Source organism: Trichechus manatus, unplaced genomic scaffold (genome assembly GCF_000243295.1).
Source record: "Trichechus manatus latirostris isolate Lorelei unplaced genomic scaffold, TriManLat1.0 scaffold00280, whole genome shotgun sequence".
Taxonomy (NCBI): domain Eukaryota; kingdom Metazoa; phylum Chordata; class Mammalia; order Sirenia; family Trichechidae; genus Trichechus; species Trichechus manatus.
Genome location: NW_004444216.1, coordinates 346482 through 372226, shown reverse-complemented (window position 1 = coordinate 372226; position 25745 = coordinate 346482). Strand labels below are relative to the sequence as shown.

The window sequence follows — 25745 nt, the reverse complement described above, 5'->3', positions numbered from 1 at the left end:
CTGGTTGGTGTTCAACCATTTCAGGAGGTAACATATGATCAAGACTCGATCGTACTGAAAGAAGAAATCCAAGCTGCACTGAAGGCATTGGTGAAAAATAAGCTTCAGGAATTGATGGAATACCAACTGAGATGTTTCAACAAACGGATGCAACACTGGAAGCTCACTCTTCTATGCCAAGACATTTGGAAGACAGCTACCTGACCAACCGACTGGAAGAGATCCATATTCATGCCCATTCCAAAGAAAGGTGATCCAACACAATATGGAAATTATTGAACGATATCATTAATATCACACGCAAGTAAAATTTTGCTGAAGATCATTCAGAAACAATTGCAGCAGTACACAGACAGGGAACTACCAGAAATTCAAGTTGGATTCAGAAGAGGAGGACATGAATGAGGGATATCATTGCTGATGTCAGATGGATCTTGGCTGAAAGTAGAGAATACAAAAAAAATATTTAATGTAAAGGCATTTGACTGCGTAGATCAGAACAAATTATGTCTAACATTGCAAAGAATGGGAATTCCAGAACAACTTAATTGTGCTCATGAGGAACCTGTACATAGATCAAGGGGCAGTCTTTCAAACAGAATAAGGTGATACTGTGTAGTTTAAAGTCAGGAAAGGTGTGCATCAGGGTTGTATCCTTTCACCACACTATTCAGTCTGTATACTAAGCAAATAATCCGAGAAGCTGGACTATATGAAGAATGCAGCATCAGGATTGGAGGAAGATTCATTAACAACCTGCATTATGCAGATGACACAACCTTGCTTGCTGAAAGTGAAGAGGACATGAAGCACTTACTGATGAAGATCAAAGATCACAGCCTTCAGTATGGATTATATCTCAATATAAAGAAAACAAAAATCCTCACAACTGAACCAATAAACAACATCATGATAAATGGAGAAAAGATTGAAGCTGTCAAGGATTTCACTTTACTTAGATCCACCATCAACACCATGGAAACAGCAGTCAAGAAATCAAACGATGTATTGCATTGGGTAAATCTGTGCAAAAGACCTCTTTAAAGTGTTAAAAGGAAAGATATCTTTTTGAGGACTAAGGTGTGCCTGACCCAAGCCATAGTATTTTCAATTGCCTCATATGCATGCAAAAGCTGGAAAATGAATAAGGAAGACCAAAGAAGAATTGATGCATTTAAACTATGGTGTTGTCAAAGATTACTGAATATACCATGGACTGCCAGAAAAATGAACAAATCTGTCTCGGAAGAAGTACAGCCAGAATGCTCCTTAGAAGTGAGGATGGTGAGACTTCATCTCTTGTGCTGTGGACATGTTACTAGGAGGGACCAGTTCCTGGTAAAGGACATCATGCTTGGTAAAGTAGAGCGTCAGTGAAAAAGAGGAAGACCCTCAACAAGATGGACTGACATAGTGGCTGCCACAATGGGCTCAAACATAGCAATGATTGTGAGGATGGCGCAGGACCCAGCAGTGTTTGTTCTGTTGTATACAAAGTCGCTATGAGTTGGAACCAACTCGATGGCACTTAACAAAAATAGAGTTGATAAGCAAAGTGTTTTCCAAAAGGATGTAGTTTTCTTTCTTAATCCTAAGGAATAGTTTAGTAATAGGAGAGTAAGGTTAATATATGGTCCCTGTTTCTAGATTAGAAGGATAGAGTGAGCCAGAGGTGACCCTCAGCTCAGGTATTTGGAAAGCGTGTATTCATGCATGTGAGGAAAAACAGTCTCCACAGAGACAGGTGACCTGGTTCTACAAAGAAGGATATGGGGCCATGGTCAGGACAGAGTTGGGGCAAGAGCGTGTACCAAGCCTTTGTTTTCTCTAGTGTATTCTTTGGTGCAGCTCACAATGCTTATGACTTTCCTGACACACAGAAAACACAGCAGGGATCTCTGTTTCCCGAGAGCATCACCCTGTCAATTGAGCTTTGTTTTTTTCTTAAAGTTGTGAAGCCTTCTTTCTCAGGGACTGCTCATTCTAGGAAACCAAGGAAAGAACTAGACTTGTAATCATCTTAACATTGTTATCTCATACTCAATGTACCTAAAATTACTTCCTAAATTTAGTCTAATTCTTTTCATTTTATTTATGCTCACACCTGTCTTCAGTGTACTTGAGAGAATTGTGTACTTACCTGTTTAATCTGTACTGATTATGATACTCTCTTTCCTTCACTGCATTATATTCATTTTGATACTTGAGAAGTTGTTCTCTCATTTTGGAGACCTCTGTGTTGAATGCCTCTGGAAAATCTTCAGCTTGCTGCAGGAGAAACTGCTGCTGTTCTATTTGCTCAGTGAAACGTTTGGCATCCTGTAGCAGTTGGACCTCTGACTCTTGTGTGCTGGGTTAATAAAAACAGATTCACATGATGAGATGTGTATGCCCTCAGTACCCTTACTATCTCCTGTAGGGGCCTAGTGAGAAGGGTAGGGAGCATACCCACAATTGCTCCTCGTTCCTTCCTTTTCTAGGTTCATTTCAATTCGGCGAACATTTTTGTGCCAGGCACTGTGCTACATGCCACAGGCAAATAAGGCTTAGTCTCTGGCCTCAAGTGGCTCACAATCTAGCAGACGGGAACATACTTAAAGAGGTAGCTGGAATCCCAGGTGGCAAGTGCTACCACTGATGTCTAGACCAAGACGATGGGAGATGGCAGAGAAGGGATAAATCTGATGAAGAATGATCTGGACTTTCAGGGGTATGAGTGATAAGGAGAAGAATGGGTCCCTCCTTGATCTGCCCCCAGCAACCCTGGCTCTCTCTGATTCTTGAATTTTCCTGGCCTAATTGTAGCAAAATCCTTTTTCCCCTAAGCGAGTTAAGAAAAGACAAAATGTTTCTAAAGACATGTCACTAGGAAACCAGGAAGGGAAAAAATCCCCTACAAAAGTATGGACATAAATTAGTTCACTGATCCTAACTTCAATGCCTGGCTAAAGCTGGACTTGAACGTCACAATAGCAAGGATTCCTAGAATCTCAGTTGTTGTCTATGACCTTGGCTCAATCTAGGGAAAGAGACTAAGCATCAGGCTAGAGGCAGATTTAAATGAACATTGAAATTGCATTTAATGAAATCTTCAGTATCTTCTAAAATCCACTCACTGATTCTGCAAGCTAGCTCCAACCTTACAGTGACTATGATTAATTTTTTTAGAAAGCCAACTATCTCACGTTAGCTCCCTCTCCTATTCAGAAGCACAATCCTTGCCATTTCCTGTTTTGAAGCCAGCACTCTCTTTTGGTGCAGCCCCCACACTGTACCACTCTTCCTACCAAGTTTTCTCACCAAGAAAGATCTTCAGGTTTCAGCTCATTTGCAGAGATTCCCAATGACCTGATCAAGCACGTCTTGACTGAAGCTACCAGCTCCATTCATTTTCTCAGGCTTAGTCAAATAAGTCTTTTGCTCAATAGCATCCAATGAAACATTTATTGGGACATACTATGTTCCAGAAACGATGCTAGGTACCAAATAGCAACAAGAACCACAACTACAGTGACAACACATATAATTTCTACTAATGAAAGCTGGAGTTATTCTCCCACAATTCAATTTCCTTAAATGCCAATATGCTTTGTACATCCAAAGTTATCCAATTTCCTTACTATAACAGTCTTCAACTATAGGATTATAAGGCATTGGCATATGGCACAGTGCCTATTTTCTCACAGGATAGAGGTGGGAAAGGTGGTAGGGTCCCTGCCAGAACACAAACACCAATTTACTCACATGCTCTTGAAATAGGAGGAGCCCTGGTGGTACAGTGGTTAAGTGCTTGCTGGTAACTGAAAGGTTGGTGGTTTAAACCCACCAGCCACTCCATGGGAGAAAGATGTGGCAGTCTGCTGACATAAAGATTACAGCCTTGGAAACCCTATGGGGGTAGTTCTTCTCTTTCCTGTAGGGTTGCTATGAGTCAGAATCAACTCCATGGTTGTTGGCTTTTTTGGTTTTGGCTTTTTTGGTTCTTGAAATAGAGTGTCAGCATAGGAGAATCTAACAACTCATAACGAGGTTTCAGTGGAAAACTCATCCCTTTCCTGTTCACTTTTTCCAAACTATGTCTGCCCTGCTGCAGCCCTAGCTGCAAGAATGGAGACTCCACTGCTTCATGCCTTTCCCATCCACCAGGAATGGGGAGTGGGAGAGAGTACTGGCTGTTGGTAATGGCAAGAAAGGGAACTAAGGGGTCAAGAGGAGGTAAAATGTGGGTGACAGAGGGATTTACTGTTTTGCAAAGCAACCTGGAATCAGGAAAACAGCATGACCTTGCTCACTGAGTTGCTCTCTGCCCTGTAGGGCCCAGGGAGCTGACCTAATGGGCCAGGGAAGGAGGAAGCCAAGTCAGAGCACCCTGTAGGTCTCTGCTGGGGCTGGACTAAAGCTACCCAGAGGATGGGAAATGTTGTATCTGCAATGAGGCTTGGAGGGAATCCCTGAGAACTGCATGGATTGTTCTCCCAGTTAAACAGTGCAAAGTATGTTGAAAAAGATGACCCCAGACTTTCCATCTAAAGCCTCCAAGTTTCTGAGTCTTCACTAGCAGGCAGAACCAAACATGGGGAATGGAATCTCAAATACGAGTGAGGGTGAGGAGTTGCTTGGGGATGGGAGGGAAGAGGAACCAAGGCTGGGGGATCAGGAGGGCTGTTAGGAACCTGGATAGATCCGAGTAAGCATGGGGTGGGGTATAAGTGAAGTCAGGATAGGGATTCAGCTCTGTTCTTCTCCCAGTCATTCACTTTTCCTTCCTACTTCTATTTTCAAAATAGCTAATTGGCTTTGGGCAAGATAAGAAGTAGTGGCAATGGTTGGGGATTTGGGGGAGAGGGTGGCTAGGGAATGGCAGAATGGAGTTTTTATTCATTGTTGTCTCTTCTTTGCTTTTGATGGAGACACCATGAGAAAGGAGGTGGGGTAAAGGGAAAAAAGAGGCTTGTGAGTAAGGAATGGCAGTAGAGTAGGTTTCCCCTTCTTTCTTCAGTCCCCTTCTCCCTTGATTCCCACTAGCTCATAGCAAGTACTCAGGAAACACTGTCGAATTATTCAGTGAAAGCTATTCTTCAGATATGCTTCTGACTGGAACTTGTATGAGATGAGGAGCCTGGAGTAGGAGGTAGAGGTAAGAGGTTAAGACAGAAGTCGCAGCAGAAGTAGGCTGAGGTTGTCATAGAATCTAAACCTCTGAGAGGTGAAGAGAGGTGGGGAGAAAAGAATCCTGCAGTAATGTCCTATAGCAGCTATTATCAGTGCTCACCCAAATCCCCTTGGTCTATTCTGGAGGCCACCTGCAGCTTCAGAGGACAGTAATCACATATACCTACAGCACCTGTGTCTTTCTGCCTGTGTGCTTTCTCTGGCCACCAGAGCTTTCTTGGTTTGCTCAAAGGGCAAGCTATGTACCAAGAGCTAATATCTGTAGGAGCAATCTTTAGTCAATGAGGGATGGACTGATGGAACAATATCCCAGGTGTCTTACTCTTTGGAAAATTCTGAGGTGTGTTCTACACAGTTACTCAGAGGGTCCTCAGTCAGACAGCCCTAGGTGCCCACAGTGTTAACCCGCAGATTAACATACCCTCAATTGGATCCCTCCTTCCTGTCTCACTTTCCCACTTGCTCATTTTACTTTCTGGTATCATTTCTCAAACAACTTGAACTCAAATCCTTGCCTCAGGGTATGATTTTGGGGAGAACGCAAGCCAATACAGGTCCCATCACAAGTAAGAAATATAAATATGATAAAAGCTGTCCCCACATCGGTAGAGAGCATACCTTATCACAGTATCATGCAGCAAGGTATACTTGGCCTTTAACTCTGCCATTCTGGTTGCAGGAAGTTTTCCCATAGCATGTAACTAGCAAAGAGAACACAAGATCACTGTTAGCCATCACATTTTATGCATTCATCAGGAGAGAAAATGGTTATATGGATATCTTACACAATCTTTAAGCTAAATACTAGAGAGGAAATTTATGAGGCAATGTGGTATATTGGTAACATTTTGGGTGTCTGGAGAAAATAGTTCTAGTTCTACTCTGCTTCCAGTAAGCTCTGTGTTCTTGGGCAAGTCTTTTCACCTCCAGAGGCCTGATTTTTTCATCTATAATTTGAGAGAAGTAGGTTAAATGATATTTAAGTTCTCTTCCAATTCTAAAAAACTTATTTTAGCAAACAATCTGAATAGTGTAGGTAACCAGGATGACTGTTTATAAGTAGAGAGAATCAATGATTATTAAACGTCTATTATGATCAAGTGTTGTACATCAATTATTTCATTCTCAATTTAAACCTAGGTCTGCACAGCTCCAAAAACCCATGCTCACTCCCCTGTACCAAAATGCCTCTGCCTCTGCTATTAATGAAGCGTGAAAAGTTTATCCTGTACACAAAGAGACATTATTTCTTTCTTTTTCATTACTGGTAAATGAACTTTTGACTTACTCTCTGAATTAGGTGATAAATATTTAATAGACAATTATATCAGATACTAAAGTTTTACCTTATTAAAACAATAATGCAATGAACATTTGTAAGAGATTTGATTTTAAGTGAATTGCTAGTGTCATTGTACCAAAATGTAGAACTAAAGAAAAAAATTGTGCGTTTGAATGCCCTGTTGGTTTTACCTCCAATATATTTCTTGAGTCCCCTTCCTCTCTCTTCCATGATTCTGCCAGTCCAAGTCACAGCATCTCTTGGCTGAACTACTACAATAACCTCCCAATTAGTTCCTCTGTCCCACTCAGGGTCATTTCGCATCTACTCTCCACAGAGATTTTTAAAAATCAGACAAGGTCTTGTCATACCAAGTCAAAACCGCAAATGAGAGACCATTTCACACCCACAAGAATGGCTATAATAAAAAAGACACGAGATTTCTTTTGGGGGTGATGGACATGTTTTAAACTTACAGGTGGTGATGGTTGCAAGACTCTGTCTGTATAGTAAAAATCATTGTACACTTAAAATGGGTGAATTTTATGGTATGCAAATTATATCTAAATAAAGCTGTTATAATAAAACATGCATATTATATTAGGAATCAAGATTTTTAGTGTAAGAGAAAAGATGTATAATTATATAATCAAGAAAATTAAGTGAAAACCTGTAATGTTAAAATCGAATTGTAAACAGCAATATGAACTCATGACTTAAAAAAAAATTTCTTAACTTTGTCCATTAACATGGTCTAGAAATAATGTCACACCAGCAATAATGAGGACACCTAGTATCCAGTTTGTGGTCTCTAACCTCATTTCCCACTTAAAAAACAACAACAACAACCAAACAAACAGCAAGTCTCAGAGAAATGACTGATTCAAGGTCTGGTGCTGGGAAGATAGAAAGTGAAGTGACACATCTTATTGTGCCAGAAAGGAATAAGTGTATATAGACTATGACCTTATTTTACATATAAGTCTGTGAATATATTGAGATCTGCAGGATAAGAACTAAGATGTTAAAATGGTTTCTCCAAGTGGTAAGAATGTGATGCTTTTTTATCTTTATTTTTGCTTGTCTGAATTTTCTAATTTTCTCCAACGTAGATGTACTGCTTTTAAAAATAAAAGGCTATTAGTATATGATTGAATACCACTGCTGTAAAAAATAGGGAATCAGAGCAGAATTTTGATTCTTAGTGGCAGATGCAGCCAGATTTTAGCTCTGCCTTAGTGAATGCTCAGTTGTACGTGCCCTAAATTGAGTCGCATTTTAAACCATCACGGCTTGAAGTGAATGGTGGGTGGGCCAATGATCCATGATGGCAGGTTTTATGGGCATAGAAAAAGTAGGAAGGCTGGAGAGGTTTCCTTCTCTATGTGCTGTCTCCATTACTCCACTGTCCATGTTGTCTTTCATGTCTAAGAACCTGTAAAGAAAGCTGACAGAGCAAAACACCTGATATGTCTTTGCAGTCTATATTACATAAATAGAGAAATGTTAAACCATAGATGTTCAGTAAAAGAGTTTTATAAACTTTCTGTTATTTTGGCTAGCCTGGAAAGAGAGTCTCCTCCATTAAAAGAAGCATCTCTTGAAAAGAACAAACTGTGAAGAATGGATTTTAACCTTTATAAAAATAAAAACTCAAAATCTGGTTGTCGATATTCATCAAAAAGTGACATATCTGTCAAATAGTAGGCCGTCTCATTAAGCAGGTTTATCTCTGGTTAGAAACTTCAGATTCAGTTCTAGTAGATGAAAATGCTTCACTCATAAACAGTATCAGGCATAGAAAAAATGGTTGCCTTTTTATGCTACATGATACAAACGAGCACAGAAACCAAATTTGTCATGTTTTAAAAATGCACTAAGAAATATAACATAAAGCCCAATCTTAAATTGTCAAAGAGTATACAAAATGAAAGGTTAGATATAATGTCATAAGTTCACAAACATGATTTCACAATAGACACTTGTGTTTCTGAATTGCCTTGTTGATAATTGTGACTGGAAGGAAACATTTACTCTATAAAGGTCTAACAAGAGTTTGTGATTCATGGATGACATGCAATAATATGGAAAAAATTTCAAAAATTGAAATTCTAGGACATTCCAAGGAAAGTAAAAGCTCAGTAAGAGCTTTTACCAAGTGAACTTCTCTGGAAGGGGATCCGCACAAGGAAACAATTAGGTGTTTGTGTGGGTGTCTGCAGAGCAACCAGGATCTGTTCAAGGTGACCACGGTTATTATCCTTCCCTATTCTTGTTGCCTCTTTGACATCACCTACTGGTTTTACCTCATCCTGAGAAACGGCTGGCATGTTTTGGGAGATAGCATTCATCAGCTGGCAGCTGCCTCCCTTTCCAAAATTGTCTCCTCTCTCTTGAAACCTCCCAGGATCATTTCAGTTCTGTAGTACCAATTATAGGGAGCCCTGGTGGCACAGTTGTTAAGGTGCTTGACTGCTAACCAAAACTCAGTGGTTCAAATCCACCAGCTGCTCCGTCAGAGAAAGATGTGGCAGTCTGCTTCTGTAAAGATTTACAGCCTTGGAATCCCTATGGGGCAGTTCTACTCCGTCCTATAGAGTTGCTATGAGTTGAAATTGACTCGATGGCAGTGGGTTGTTTGGTGAGTTTAGTACCAATTATATTTCCTGTGGCAGGCAGAATAATGGCCTCTCAAAGATGTCCATGTATGAATCCCTAGAACCTGTGAATACATTACTTTACATGGCAAAAGGGACTTAGCAAAAATGATTAAGTTTATGGTACTTAAGATGGGGAGAGTAGCCTGGATTTTCCACGTGTCCTAATCACGCGAGTCCTTAAAAGCAGACAATCTTTCCCAGCTGGGTTAGAGAGATGAGATGCAAGAAGGAGGAAAGATTTGAAGTGTGAGAAAGACTCAATCTTTGACCCACCATTGCTGACTTTGAATATGAAGGGGGCTTGAGCCAAGGAATACAGGAAGCCTGTAGAAGTTGGAAAAAGTAAAGAAATGGATTCTTCCCTATAACCTCCAGAAAAGAATGCATCCCTGCCTACATCTTGATTTTAGCCCAGTGAGACCTATGTTGGACTTCTGACCTATAGAACTATAAGATAATAAATCTATGTTGCTTAAGCTGCTAAATTTGTTATGGTGGCAGTAGAAAACTACTACTATACCATATCATGTATGGTTCACAAACCATATCATGTATTTGCATGTTCTAGTCCCCTATCTGAAATTTCTTTTCTCCCTTGTCCATTTGGAGGACTCTTATTCTTCTTTTAAAACAACTCAGGGGTTACCACTTGTGAATTTTTCAAATGACACCTTCAGACAGAATTGATTACTTCTTTCTCTGTAATGCTTCTGTACTTTTAGATGCATCTATTATTGCACAGATCATACACTGTTATCAACATATGTTTAAACATGCCTTCCCCATTAGGCTGTGTGCTCTTTGATCATAAGAATCCTGCTGTATTTATCTTTGTGCCACAGCATGTAGCTTGGTATCTTGTAAATTCTCAATAATATTCATTAAATTGCTTTTGATTTAAACTTATCTTAAAACCAGTGATTGTAGTTGAAAGAACTCTTGTTGATTCATTCACTTCTACTCCAACTTTAAAGAACTCTTGTTGATTCATTCACTTCTACTCCAACTTATCTGTCAGAGAAGGCAGATGTAAAAGGAGGAATCGAGCAAGGTAACTTGGCCTGAGCATTGGCCAGGAGTAGGTCTGGAAGATCAAGGAACGTGCCATACAAAGCTGGCCACCTCACCCACAGCTTCTCCTTTCCATTATGAGAGGTTAGCAAGGCTCAACAGGATGAGCAGAGAGATCTGGGACTATTCTCTCACAGCTGTCTTGTTCCTCCTTTGGTGGCCAACCACAGGAATGCGAGGAAGAGGCCAAAAGAAGGCAAACGGGGCCTCCCAAGAGTTAAGGTCTGAAATGCAATGGACATTGTGGATGAGTAATGCAGGTGTTCAGCTATATGTAAGACTTCCAAGTTAAGTTACAGTAATTTTAAGATAACACATAAGGCCAAATTAATAAAAATCGTGCCTAAGCACATACATGCCAATGAATGTCATTCCCTTTAAAACACTCATATTTGTCACAATGAAACTGCAATTGATCGGAACTTTAACAATCATTTAACCCTTGTTTAAAGTGACTTCCCCCAAACTCCAAAGATCTGGGGAGAAATGGTAGCAGTGTAGAAGAGGCTGTGAGTCTGGGAGGCAGGAAATGAGCCAGACTGAAATCCAGATGCCTCTTTAAGAACTTCAAAGAGTGAACCAATGGTTAAGAGCAAAGGGCCGAATTGGGTCAAAGCTATGAAGGGCATTCATATAAGGGTCAGAACATAATCAGAGTCAGGAAACAGAGCCAGGTTAAAACCAGTGGAATGAATAAAGTCACAAATCAGGAATCAGAGGAGTATGGGGATAGGGAGCAGCATGACCTAGACAGAATTCTGTTGCAGGCTGTGTCTCTGCCCAATCCTGACTCATAGTAACCCTACAGGACAGTGCAGAACTGCCCCATAGGGTTTCCAAGGCTGTACTCTTTACGGGAGCAAATCACCAGATCTTTTCTCCTACGGAGCAGTTGGTAGATTTAAACCACTGACCTATAGGTTAGCAACCAAGTGCTTAACCACTGCGCCACCAGGGCTCCTTGAGGGGATTTAGGTAGTGAGAAACCTGAAATGGAGCCAGGGCCCTTAGAGACCAAGGCCTCTCTCATGCAGGGTTACAAATGTATGAAGATGTCCACAGCTGGTCAACTGTTCCTCCTACTTTGTTGATAAGAAACCAAAACCACTGACCCTGTCCTAAGGGGTTGTCACTGCAAATGTGGGTGAGCCCAGAGAACAGCAGGCTGGATGCCTGGGCACAGTTGCCCACGCTACTAAGTAGTGGTGGGGGGCCCACCTTTCAGGCATCTCTCCCAGGCTCAAAGGAGGGGTGCAACACCTCCCCTCTCAGCTGTTTTACCCCACCTCTAGGCTGTGAGGTTTCAGGTAAGCAACAAAACAGCTCCCTACACAAAGGAAGTTTGGGACCTCTGGTGCCCACCTTCCTGTTTTGAAGATGCTTCTGCCCTTTCTAATATTCATGTTAGTCATTGTTGTTAGCTGCTGTGGAGTCAGCCCCCGACTTATGGCTACCCCACGCCCAAAGGAATGAAATACTGCCCAGTCCTGTGCCATCCCCATGTTCGGCTGTGGATTGAACCACTGTGATCCATAAGGTTTTCATTGACTGATTTTTGGAAGTAGATTGCCAGCCTTTCTTCCTAGATCATCTTAGTCTGGAAGCTTCACTGAAATCTGTTCAGATCACAGCAACACACTAGCCTCCACTGACAGACGAGTAGTGACTGCACATGAGGTGTACTGGCTGGTAATCGAACCCGGGTCTTCTGCATGGAAGGTGAGAATTCTATCACTGACCCATTAGTATTCACAGCTAACAATTTATTTCGTGTGGAGGCGTCCTGGGGGGGGGGGGCACCGATACTAGCAGTGGGTGTGCTGCATCGGCACCCTCACTTCCCCTTCCAGCAGGCAGAGATGTTATGGACAATGAAGCCTTTTACTGCTAATCACAGAAATGTTCTTTAAAAAAGAACAAAAACCCAAGACAGCAACTTGAACTTCCTTGTTGATACCATAAAATGGAAGCTGGAGAACCAAAATGGGGATGTTTGAGTTCCATTCTTACTAATTCATTGGTAAGGAGGCTCTAAATCATGGCAGCATATTTGGGCAAGCTGTTTAATTGTTAAGTCCATTCCTAAGCATTTTATTCTTTTTGATTCTATTGTAAATGAAATTATTTTCTTAATTTCATTTTTGGATTGTTGGTTGCTAGTGTATAAAAGTAATCACAGTTTTCCCCTAAAATTATTTGCCACGAAAATAGAGGCCAAACCTCATAAGCCTGATGTAAGCCTCCCTTTCTATGTGTTCAGCTAATGTTTCAGTTGAGAGAAGAATATCTCTGACTCTTTTGCTCACTTGATGTATCCTGACCACCCAGAACACTACCTGACACTTAAGCATTCAAAAATATTTAAGGAATGAATAAATGAATGAGGCTACCATATCTCACACATCCCTCACTTGGAACACTTGTGCTCAATGTCTGTCTCCTCCACCAGACAGTAAGCTCTCCGAAGATAGGGATGATGCCACAATTTTTGAGTTCTAACAGCCTTGCACAGTACCTGACATACAGTGCTGCTCAACACTTGTCTGAAGAATCTATCAGTAGGTACAGGGTCGGGGGTGGAACGAAGGGTTGAGCATATCACTGAAGGAAATTTCAACATTTGGCTTTCCCTCTCCACATAGACATTTGAATTAGGCCAAAATGGTCAGCAAGGACATCACCAAAAGAATACAAAGAAGTCAGACATAGAAGAAACATCAGCAGTTTAAAGGGTGTGTGTGTAAAGGAAAGAGGTCCTAAACTTGATATTGATTGTAGGAGATTTATGGAGTGGTTGAGTGTATGGAGAATACACATTCCCTATTCCCTATACAGTGTGGAATGGAATATTATGAGCCTTTGTGTAGAAAACTTGTCAAACATTTTATCCTGATGATTGCCACTCAGGGAAAGTCCTCAACTAAACATGATCTACCTCCAAGGATGCTTAACTCAACCCATAGTTATTCAACGTAAATAACTCCCGTAGATTAGTTAGGCCAATATAAGTATCAAAGAGATTAAAATCACCAAGAAAAGCAGAAAATCTAATACCTGGATATTTGAATCCTAATAGAAACTTCTTAGAGGGCAAGATAATAGAAATTTTAAAATAAATGGGTATTATAAAGTGTTAACATTTAAACCTAAAGTTAGATTTTAGTTTATGTCCTAATATGAACCAGTTAGTCACCTTATAAATTTCTTAAAATGCTGTAATTGAATCATAAAACAGATGGATAAATATTACCCATGGCAATCGCATAATAGATTATCCTAGAATTTCCTCAGAAAAGGGTGGGATATTCAGAAATTAACACAGTTTTCCAAGAAATCTGTTTTTTTCCCGATATTTAGAGGTATAATTCCTTAGCTTGTCTTAGTTTTCAGAAAAGCAGAGAAAACTATATAATCTTATTAAATATAATTCTAACTTTTTTTCACTTGATATCCAAGCAAAGTAAACAGAAGTGAAAAAAGTTATTAAAAAATAGATTTTAACAAACATTTCACCAAGCACAGCTGTTTCTAGTTCACTAAATTGACCATTACAAAATATTTTAATGTTCTTTCTGGCAAACATAAATAGCCTTATTTCATGCAAATGCCACTTTTCCAGTTATTACTGATAGTTTGTAACAGTTTATGGATATGTAACCATTTGTACAAATCTATAGATCAGTTAATGAAAGAGATAGAAGGTAAGATTGCATTTAAAATCTCTTAAAATACAGCCCCGTAAAACCAAATGAGACTAACGAGGTACAGGAGTCCAGTGACAAGGGCCAGAAGGCAGAAGGGGACAAGGAAGCTGGTGATAGGGAACCCAAGGTTGAGTAAGGATATTGTTGATGTGTTGTGAGATTGTTAACCATTGTCATAGGGCAACATTTGTAGTAACTGTTAAATGAGAAACTATTTTGCTCTGTAAGCCTTCATCTTAAGTGAGAATAGCAGAACAATTGGAAGAGCGTAGTCAATGTCACTGAACTGTGCATGTAGAAATTTTCTGAAATGGTGTATTTTTGGCTATGTGTATTTTCACCAAAAAAAAGGTTGAGAAGTTAGAGGGTTGACATGTTGTGGGGTTGTTAACCAATGTCATAAAACAACATGTGTACTACTGTTTCATGAGAAACTATTTGTTCTGTAAGCCTTCACCTGAAGTACAATTAAAAAAAAAAATCTCTTAAAATATGTAAGACAGACTTTTTAACCCATGTCACAAGAATATATTTCATGCCAGAGGTTGCAAACTAGTAGCCAAAAGTATAAATACACTCCACAGATGTGTTTTATTTGTATGCACAATTTTAAAAAATAGAAAATTAGTTGCCAATATTTAAAAATTGGTAAGGAGGCCTAGTAGATTTTCCCATAAAAAATAAACTTTCAGGTTCTCTTGAAAAATTATTAGATCTGATGACAAAACAAAAACAAACTAAAACTTCTTGTCATAGAGTCGATTTTGGTTCATGGAGTGTCCATGTGTTACAGAGTAGGATTGCTCCATAGGGCTTTCTTGGCTGTAATCTTTATGGAAGCAGATTGCCAAGCCTTTCTTCTACGAAGCCACTGGGTGAGTTCGAACTGTCAATTTTTAGGTTAGTGGATGGGCTCAAACCGTTTGTGTCACCCCCAGGGATCTAGATCTGATGACACTGGGTTCATATACCAATGCTGCAACCATCAGTTGGTGTTTAGCAGAGGCTGAATTTCAGAGGTACTAAAAGAGGTTGCCCCCATAAAAAGGAGCACCATTTGCCCCACTGATTCAATTTATGCACATGTACAAACACCCAGGCTGTTTCACTCATTCATGTTACTTGTATGGACCAGGTGGCGTAGTGGTTAAGAGCATGTCTGCTAACTGAAAGGTAGGCAGTTCGAATCTACTAGCTGCTGCTTGGCAACCCTAGGGGGCAGTTCTACTCTGTCCTATAGGGTCGCTATGAGTGGGAATTGACTCGATGGCAAAGGGTTTGGTTTGAGTTTTTTTGGAATGGACCCTGTAGGCATTTGAGAATGTGGGACTCTGCTTTACATTTATGTTATGTTATATATATATTTAAAGGTAGAAAATACCATTCAATTGATTGAGAGAATGTCTCTATTTACAAAACTCTTGTATAAACTTTTTGAAATATCATATTCCTCAGGGTTGAGTCTGTCTCCTTTGCCTATCTCTGTATATGTCTGAGCATAAGGCTGTATGAATACATCATCTGAGGTTTAGAACTTAACCCTTTAAAATTTCTAAGATATTCTTACTGTTTTTCCATTTTAGCTACTGATAACTATTGAAAAAATTATAAAACACAAGTCTGATATTATCTTTACTAATTGAAACGCTTAAAAGCATTTTTTTTATATTTTGGATATTAATATGCATTTTCAATTCAATAAAATATACCCCACTCAGGAACATAAAAATAATAAGCTAAAAAGACTATGAAGACACTATGAGACAATGTGTCAGTCAGCTAAATTTTGTCAGGGCTGGAAAACAGGAAACATTCAGTTGACATAAAGAACTTTTCGTTATCTACAAACACTATCCTTGTAGCTAATTATCCATTTTGGCTTTGTACCTCATGAGTTTTGATAGAAAAGCAAACTATAATTTGTGAGAGAAGTACAAATAAATTCTGAAAAATTTAACCCAGCAGTTACCATTTCGATGGAGGTTCAAGTCAAATAGCATGTGAACATCCGGTAATGCAGTCAAATGAGAAAATTATATCCAGAAAGCCAAACCCCCCCAAAAAACAAATCCATTGCTGTCGAGCTGACTCTGACTTACTGAGACCCAGAAAGCCAAGCACCAGCAAACTTGTGATTCTGAGAGCGGAGTTATCAGAACAAAAACAACTTAGAAATTGCATACTTTGACTTCTGGTAAGACAGAATACTGAAGGTTCCATTAAGGTAGGGACCATATTCATCTTTTTTACCACTACATCCCCAAGGTCTAGCCCATGTGGGAGTCAAAAATACTTGTTGAATAAGTGAATCGAAAGAATACATGTGATTGCCTAGCAAACAGTAATCATTCAATAAAGATTTACTAAATGAGTGAATAATTCATGAAATGAGTGTACTCAATAAATATTTACCAAATGAATGAATACACAAAAAACACAAATTAATAATTCTTCTCATATCTTGTTGAAAGTAGTGCTTAACATTTATTTCTTTATTGAGAGATTGCTATGTACCATGTATTATGCTAGGCAATTTACATGTTAGCTCATTTAATCCTCCCAACAACCCTGTGAAATATATATTATAATCCACAACCTGTAAAAATAAAAGGAAATAAGATTCAAGATGATTGAGAAACTTGAGCAAGGTCACAAAGCTGGCGATAACTTTACAAAAATATTATATAAACATGAGCTTGATACTATGTTGACTAACTGAAACATCTAAAAGCATATTTTTCTATTTTGGATATTAATATGCACTTTCAAGTCAATAAAACATACCCCAAGGAATGTTTTACGGAATTTGTAGGGATTAAACTACACCCTATTCTGTTATTCGTTTTTAAGTGAATTAGAAAAACTTTGTAGGGATTATACCACAATCCTATTTTGTTACTCACCTTTAAGTGAATTAGAAAAACCCAGAAATGAATAGCATAATCTTGCTGATGGCATGGAGACAGTGTGAAGCACGTTTAGAGAACTTTAAGTAGTCCAGGTTGTCAGGCTTAAAAGGCCATGATAGGGGTGGACAATATCTATAGAAGGATACTAGGTCAAATTGATGCTGAAAGGAAGGGAAGAAGGAAGAAAAGATACTAGCTAATTTCAATCACTTATAGTATGGAACTGAGAGACAATAGTCAAAATTAAAAAATAATAAGAGGGGACAAGGGTATTATATAATGGTACAAATATAAGAATAGCCATTATAACAAAAAGACAAACCTTTATAAATTACAAAAGCTTCACTATGAATAAAAAAAGACATATACAGGAAAATCTGTGAAAGCTGGAATCTGTGTAAGGCAGAAACCTGTCAGAGAAGGAAAACTCAAATATTTCCCACTAAAACAAGTGATAGAAAAGTGGTAAGACTGCACCCTGTCAAAGGTGGAAAACTTACGAGACCTGAAAAAACAAGGCAGTCCCATCAAGTTCTAGCTGCCACAGGTTTCATTATATAAAGGAAGGATAAACCTTAAAATAGAGTTAGTATAGGGAGTGGAAGGGATCAGGGTAGAGGGGGCAGGAATAGAGGCTAGAATTCTTTTAATATACTTTGTTTTGTAGATATGTCTTCTAGAACTACGTAAACACTAATTATAAAATAAAATTAAATAAAAAGCGATCACTAAAAATTAAAAAAAACAAAGTAAATCAGTTGAATATAAGTATACATCAAGTTGGAGCCCTGGCAGTGCAGTGGTTAAGAGCTTGGCTGCTAACCAAAAGGTCAGCAGTTCTAATTCACCAGCTGCTCCTTGGAAACCCCATGGGACAGTTCTACTCTGTCCTATAGAGTTGCTATGAGTTGGAATCGACTCAACGGCAATGGGTATACATCAAGTTAGTGCACAACTGCACAGAGATGAACGATTCCAATTTGACTAGAAATCCTAAGGACAAAAAGATCTGCAACTGTTTCTGTAATCACATTGCTGGTGACAGTGTTGGTATTGTGTGTATATTGTTTGATAAACTAAATGAGTAATTAGTATCATTGAAAACCAGAATTTTTTGATGTGGAGAAAAGAAATACATACGATTGATGAGGTTAAGCAAATTCCTTGTCTTCCTGAGTTTGAACTGGAAATACAGTGAAACCTGTGAGAGCCGGAACTCGATGGGACTACCTTGTTTTTCTGGGTCTTGCAAGTTTTTTGCCTTTGACAGGGTGCAGTCTTACCACTCTTCTATGGCTCTCTATTAGTGGAAAATATTTGAGTTTTCCTTCTGTGACACGTTTCCACCTTACACAGGTTCCAGCTTTTTGCAGGTTTTACTGTATCATGATGTACATTATCTTTAAAAATAAATATATATAACTAACCAATGTCACTAAATTATACATATAGAAATTGTTGAATTGGTGAATGTTTTGTTGTGCATATTTTCAACACACACACACAAAATATATATATATTAAAAAAGCATAGAAACAAAGACCAATTTAACAGTAATGAGCATTTCTTGGGCTTAGATTCTAGTCTCCAAAAACCATTTCCCATTAGAAGTAATAGGACTCCTTGGAGTGGCTGTTTCCAGGTTTGGGCCATGAAAAGAACACAATTAGCTTTGAACACTTTGTCACACCAGAAAGCAAAAAAGCTATCAAAGACTACTAAAGTTGTGTCAAAAGGCTCCCACTCGCCAAAAATGGGCCTGGTTGATTATCAATAACGATAGTAACTACAAAGGATTGAAACATATCAAATACATTTAAACAGATTAGTTTATAATGATCCTCAAAAAGAAAAACATCCATCTTTGGAAGATACTAGGGAATCAAACCACTATTTTGAAAACTGGAAAATAAAGGGAATGAATTAAGTATTTATCATGTCTTTCCTGCATGAAATATACCTCAGCATAACCAAATAGTTGACGACAGAAAATTTCTTTTTAGAAGGATTTAGTTGTTAAATGAAGAAGGAATGACAGTATTATGATATTATCATTTTGCAATCCCTAATGAATTAATGGATCCAGACAAGCATCATCAATGGCTGGTAACAAAAGGGAGACAACTAGACATTATGTGAGTACTGATGAAAATACATGGTACCATCTTGAAAGTAGTCTTGCCATACACACACACAATCAAATACGTCTTGAATCAAGCCTCTACTACTGTAAAGGAAACACAGGGATGACAGGAACATGCTACACGAAATGATGGCATGTAATAAGCAAAATCCAGACTATGGCAAATTTTATAGGACAAAAGACTCTTTATTTTTGTAAAAGCTTGAAAATTTTCCTTAAAAGGTTATACACTTTGTTATAAACAAAAGTTATCAGAATTCAGATATTCAAGTGACTGGTGACCTAAAATCTTTAAAGGATATCAACTTATTTCAATAATATTATATTGTCCTATATTCTTGTGTACATGTGTGTGTATGTGTGTGTGTGTGGTTGGGTGTATGGGTGTGTGTAGCCAATCTTACTTTTAAACAAAATAACTATCACTTGGCTTGACTGCCTACCTCAATTGCCAAACTTGCTCTATATAACCTTTGGCTTTCCTCAAAACTCAAATCCGTCCTCAGAGAATGAAATCTGCCAGCCATAGAGATGATAAAAAGAATGTACCACAGAATTAAATAGACTATATCAATTATTTTAAATAGAAAGCATAAAGGAACAGAATTTCCTGGAATGTCTTACAAGGATACTTCAAATATGTTCAGAATTTCTTAAATTTAGATACACCCGACAAGAGATTTTTAGTAATGATTGGTTTTCCATAAAAGTTTTTCTACTAAGAGTATCCTTCTTTTGAGCATTGAAAAATAGATAAAATTAACTGTGCACTGCAAACTATTACATATTGATAAGTATGTTATTTTAGGGATCAATAGTTACTATAGGGATGAATAATTACACTTACAAAGAAACTTCTGGAAAAAACATGAACATTGTGAATGGTTCATACAGTTTAGGTGGCATGAACCATTCCAATTTGACTATAAATCCTAAGTAGTGTATACTAATAGTCAGTACGTATATAATAATAACATGGCCAGAAAAACATACTAGGGGCCTGGCATATGTTATCTTATTTAATTCTTCTAATAACCCTATGAAATAGGTATGTAACACAGAGGCTATGCTCTAAGGAGAGCAGGTAGGTGTCAAACTCATCATTCTACATTATTCTACCTCTTGTATGTTGGCTAGACTCAAATTACTACATTTATAGGCTTAGCCACTAATGTTTCAGAATTTTCTATCTTTGAAATGCTCATTTCAACAAATGCTTAATTAAGGAACTCCCATGAAAATCAGGACTAAGGTAAGAGTTCCTGATAGGAGCACTCTCAGTGAACATAATTAAGAAATGTTTATGAAGACATCTAGACAAGAAAATGATGTATACATATGAGAAAGGAGGAAAAATGACCATTATTTGCAGCTGATATAAATACCTACATGAAAAATAAAAAAGTAATTAATACTATAGTGTAGTGAGGATTCACTTACAAAATAAATAGACAAAAATGTAGCTTTCCAATTTAATAAGAATAATAAGTTTGAAAACATATTGAAGGTCCCATTCACAATAGCAAGGGAAAAGATAAAAAGTCTGGAAATAGACTTAATAAGAAATATGAAAGATCTATGTAAAGAAAACTACAAAAGTGCACAGGGAAACATAAAATAAGACTTGAATAAAGGTCCTAGGATGAAGAAAATATTTTAAAAGAGACCAACTATCCCCAAATCAATCACTGGCATTTTTTTGAACATAAAAATGATTAAAAGTACAGTTAGAAGAACAAATTATTGAAATTTTTAAAAAGAAGAGTGGTGTGAAATTTTCCTTTCAGATTTAAGATTATTGCAAACTTATGATATTTAAATAGCATGAGGGTAGCATGAGAATAGATAGCAATATCATTGTAACCAAGCAGAAAGTTCAGAAACATACTTTGCTTATGCATAATTCAAATCAGTTCAGCAAAAGATGGAATTCATCAACATATTGAATTGTAAGAACTCATTAACCATTTGGGGAAAAAATAAAGTTAGGTCCCTACCTCACATCTTACGCTAAAATAAATCCTACAGTTTAACATTCAAACATAAAAAATAAAACCATAAAAATAATAAAAAAAAACACAGGTGGCTATTTATATGATTATAGTATTGGGGAGGGACATAAAGGAAAAATTAATAGATAAAAAATACAACATCTAAAGATGTCTATATGTCAATAATAGCAATTAAACAAATGTCAAACTTGAAAAAATATGCAAATATTTGATATGCAAAAGGTTAATAATAATTAATCAAACAAAAAAGGTCTTACAAATTAAAAAGAAAAACATCATAATAGAAGAATGACTAGAGGGTATGAAAATATAAGTCATTAAAAATAAGCCCAAATGACTAATAATTATATAAAATATTACCTGGCCTCACTAAGAATCACGGAAATTAAAATTAAAGCAGTTAGTAATCATTTTTGGCTTATGATACTGAAAAAGTTTTACAATAATGATGTGTGATGTGATGTTGGGTGCCGGACAGTTGATTCCGACATAGCAACCCTATGTGACAGAGTAGAACTACTCCGTAGAGTTTTCTTGGCTGTAATCTTTATGGGAGCTGTTCACCAGGTCTTTCTCCTGTGGAGATGGTGGGTGGGTTTGAAATGTCAACTTTTTGGTTAGCAGCCAAGTGCTTAACTGTTATGCCACCTGTGCTCACTTATAATACCCAGTTTTAATGAGGATGAGAGAAAATAATTTGGAAGTGTATACTTTTGATGAGAGTGTAAATTTTTATATCTTTTTTTTAAAAGATGGGTAATAAAGTACATATGCTTTGAGTTCAACAATTTCACTTGAGATTTTATCTTAAAAGGAAATAATCTAAAATGAGAAAAAAAAAAGGAAATAATCTACAAGTGCCCAAAGATATCTGTGTATGTATATGAATATGTTGCTGTTGTTGGGTGCCCTTGAGTCGATTTTGACTCACAACAACCCCATGTGACAGAGTAGATATGCCCCATAGGGTTTTCTTGCCTGTAATCTTTACAGAAGCAGATCGATAGGTCTTTCTCCTGTGGATCCGCTCAGTGGGTTTGAACTGCTAACCTGTTGGTCAGCAGCCAAGCACTGAACCGTTGTGCCACCATGGCTCCTTATACGAATATGTATATATGTGTATATACATATATGTATATATACATATACATTTATTGCGATAGTGTAATTTTTTTTTATTGTACTTCAGGTGAAGGTTTACAGAATAAATAGTTTCTCATTAAACAGTCAGTACACATATTGTTTTATGACAATTGGTTAATAATCCCACGACATGTCAACCTTCTCCCTTCTCGACCTTTTTTTTTTTTTTGGTGAAAATATACATAGCCAAAGATACACCATTTCAAAAACTTCTACATGCACAGTTCAGTGACGTCGATTACATTCTTCCAGTTGTGCTGCTGTTCTCACTTTAGATGAAGATTTACAGAACAAAACAGTTTCTCATTAAACATTTAGTACACATGTTGCCCTATGACAATGGTTAACAACCCCAGTACATGTCAACACTGTCCTTACTCAACCTAGGGTTCCCTATCACCAGCTTTCCTGTCTCCTTCTGCCTTCTAGTCCTTGTCCCTGGACTGCTGTGCCTCATTAGCGATAGTGAAAATTTGAAAATAACTTAATTTTTTCCTAATAAGGGATAAAGAAAATAAATCATGATGTCATTCTTTTTTACTGAGATACAATGTCCCTGCTAAAAATGTAGGTTTAATTTAATTGAAACGAAAAAAACACAGGCTATAAAACAGCATGTAACTGAGAGTATCAAGTGTCAAGGATGTGGAACAATGGAAACGTTGGAAATGTAGTGGAAGAGGTCTTTTTCTTCTACTACTCTTAAAGTAGAAGAAACACAACCCCTAGGATGAAGCAGTTTCATTCCTTGGTAAATGCCCCATGTAGGTGCATGTTTGAATCTATCAAGTGACATGTACAAGAATGTTCAAGTAGCATTATTTGTAAAGATAAAAAATGAAAACAATGCAAATGTTCATAGGCAATATAATGGATAAATGATGGAATAAACATATTATTGCTGTTGTTAGGTGCTGTCAAGTTGCCTTCGACTCACAGCAACCTTATGAACAACAGAATGAAACACTGCCCAGTTCTGTGCCATCCTCACAGTCATTGCTGTTTCAGCCCATTGTTGCAGCTGCTGTGTCAGTCCATCTCATTGAGGGTCTTTTCACTGATGCTCTACTTTACCAAGCATGATGTCCTTTTCCAGGGACTGATCCCTCCTGATAATATGTCCAAAGTACATGAGACAAAGTCTCACCATCCTCCCTTCTAAGAAGCATTCTGGCTGTACTTTTTCCAAGACAGATTTGTTCATTCTTCTGGCAGTCCATGGTATATTCGATATTCTTTGACAACACCATAATTCAAATGTACCAATTATTTTTCAGTCTTCCTTAATCATTGTCCAGCTTTCCCATGCATATGAGGTGATTGAAAAGACCATGGCTTGGGTCAGGCACACCCTAGTCCTCACTTCAGAGAGGCCTTTTGCAGCAGATGTACCCAATGTAATCATTACATTGTTTGATTTCTTGACTGCTGCTTCCATGGGTATTGATTGTGAATCCAAGTGAAATAAAATCCTTGACAACTTCAATCTTTTCTCTGTTTATAATGATATTGCTTACTGGTCCAGTTGTGAGGATTTTTGTTTTCTTTATGTTGAGGTGTAATCCATATTGAAGGCTGTAGTCTTTGATCTTCATCAGTAAGTGCTTCAAGTCCTCTTCACTTTCAGCAAGCAAGGTTGTGTGATCTACATATTGCAGGTTGTTAATGAGACTTCCTCCAATCCTGATACTGTGTTCTTCATATAGTCCAGCTTCTTGGATTATTTGCTCAACATACAGATTGAATAGTATGGTGAAAAGATACAACCATGATACACACATTTCCTGATTTTAAACCACACAGTATCCCCTCGTTCGGTTTGAACGACTGCCTCTTGGTCTATGTATAGGTTCCACATGAGCAAAATTAGGTGTTGTAGAATTCCCATTCTTTGCAATGTTATCCATAACTTGTCATGATGGACACAGTGAAATGCCTTTGCATAGTCAATAAAACACAGGTAATCAACTTTCCGGTATTCTCTGCTTTCAGCCAAGATCTATCTGACATCAGCAATGACATCCCTCATTCCACGTCCTCTTCTGAATCCGACTTGAATTTCTGGCAGTTCTCTACAGATGTACTGCTGCAACCGGTTTTGAATTATCTTCAGCAAAATTTTACTTGTGTGTTATATTAATAATACTGTTTGATAATTTCCGCATTGTGCTGGATCATCTTTTTTTGGAATGGGCACGAATGTGGATCTGTTCCATTCAGTTGTCCAGGTAGCTGTCTTCCAAATTTCTTGGCATAGATGAGTTAGCACTTTCAGTGTTACATCTGTTTGTTGCAACATCTCAATTTGTATTTCGTTAACTCCTGGAGCCTTGTTTTTCGCTAATGCCTCCGGTGCAGCCTGGACTTCTTCCTTCAATATCTTTGGTTCTTGATCATATGCTACCTCCTGAAACGGCTGAACGTCAACCAAATCTTTTTGGTATTGTGACTCTGTGTATTCCTTCTGAAGAAAGAAATTCAAGCCTTGAGTTGCAATATTGAAGGATTCTAAGGGCAAAAAATTGAATGATGCAGGAAGCATCAAAAGAAGATGGAAGGTATAAGGATACAATAGAAAAATACCTGCAATTATATGACTTATTCTCATACATTTAACTCAGGTAACAAATCCAGACACAAAAGAACAAACCCTGTATAATTCTATTTACATCACATTTAAAAAACAGGCAAAACAGAAGTATAGTGTTTAGGGATTCATGCATAGGTGGTCTCTTAGACTGGGCTCTCTAGAGAAGCAAACCAGTAAAGGGTATAAATATACATAGAGAGAGAGATTTATATCAAGGAAATGGCACATGCAGTTGTAGAGGCTGGACAGTCCCAAGTCCCTGGGTCAGGCCGGAGGCTTCTCCAGGCTCACTAGCTGCAGGGGCTGGCGAACCCAAGATCCAGACCATGGAGGCTGATGAATCCCAAGATTGGCAGGGAAACTGCTGGCTCAAGTCCCAAGAACTGGAGGTCAGATGAACAGGAGCCAGCTGTAGGATCCAGAGTGAGCAAAAGCCAGCAAGCCTTGCCAGAAAGTCTACCTATACTGGATGCAGGTCACACCTCCAAAGAAACTCCCTTTCAACTGACTGGCTACTCACAGCAGATATCATTATGGAGGTGATCACATTATATCAGATCTCATCATGGAAGTGACTGCCTCATTATACTACTGCCAAACTACATCATAACTGCCAAACCACTGAGAATCATGGCCCAGCCAAGTTTACACACAACCTTAACCATCACAGGTGGTAAAATTATAAAGAGCAACCAGAAAAGGATAATCATAAAGGCCAGGTAGTAGTTACTTTAGGGTGGGTGAGGGGGCATGAGGGGAGTTTCTGGGAGCTGCAATGTTTTGTTTTTGACCTGGGTACTGATTACCTGGGTATTTGCTTTGAACTGTACATTGATATTTTGGACACTTTTATGTATTTGTATTATACCTCACAACTTAAAAAGATTAAAAATTATGTAGAAGTTAGTCTAAGTTTTATAAAATATGTATATATTATATATATAATATATATGTATTATATATATATGAAAAATGACTGGAAATATTCCAAAATGTTAAGAATAATAGGATTACAGTTGTCATAGGCATTTCTGTATTTTTAATTTCTTTTATTATTTA

The 25745-nt window shown here is 37.9% G+C and overlaps 1 protein-coding gene across 1 annotated transcript in view; it reads right to left on the bottom strand.

The window, feature by feature from the left end:
- CCDC146 (coiled-coil domain containing 146) overlaps positions 1-25745 on the bottom strand; it is a 135436-nt gene that overhangs the window by 49889 nt on the left and 59802 nt on the right. Inside the window, exons 3-4 of the mRNA XM_004390060.2 lie at positions 5791-5873; positions 2141-2350 (exon numbers count right to left, since the gene is read on the bottom strand). Of these exons, the coding sequence (XP_004390117.1) occupies positions 2141-2350; positions 5791-5873 (293 nt within the window). The remainder of the gene's footprint in view (positions 1-2140; positions 2351-5790; positions 5874-25745) is intronic.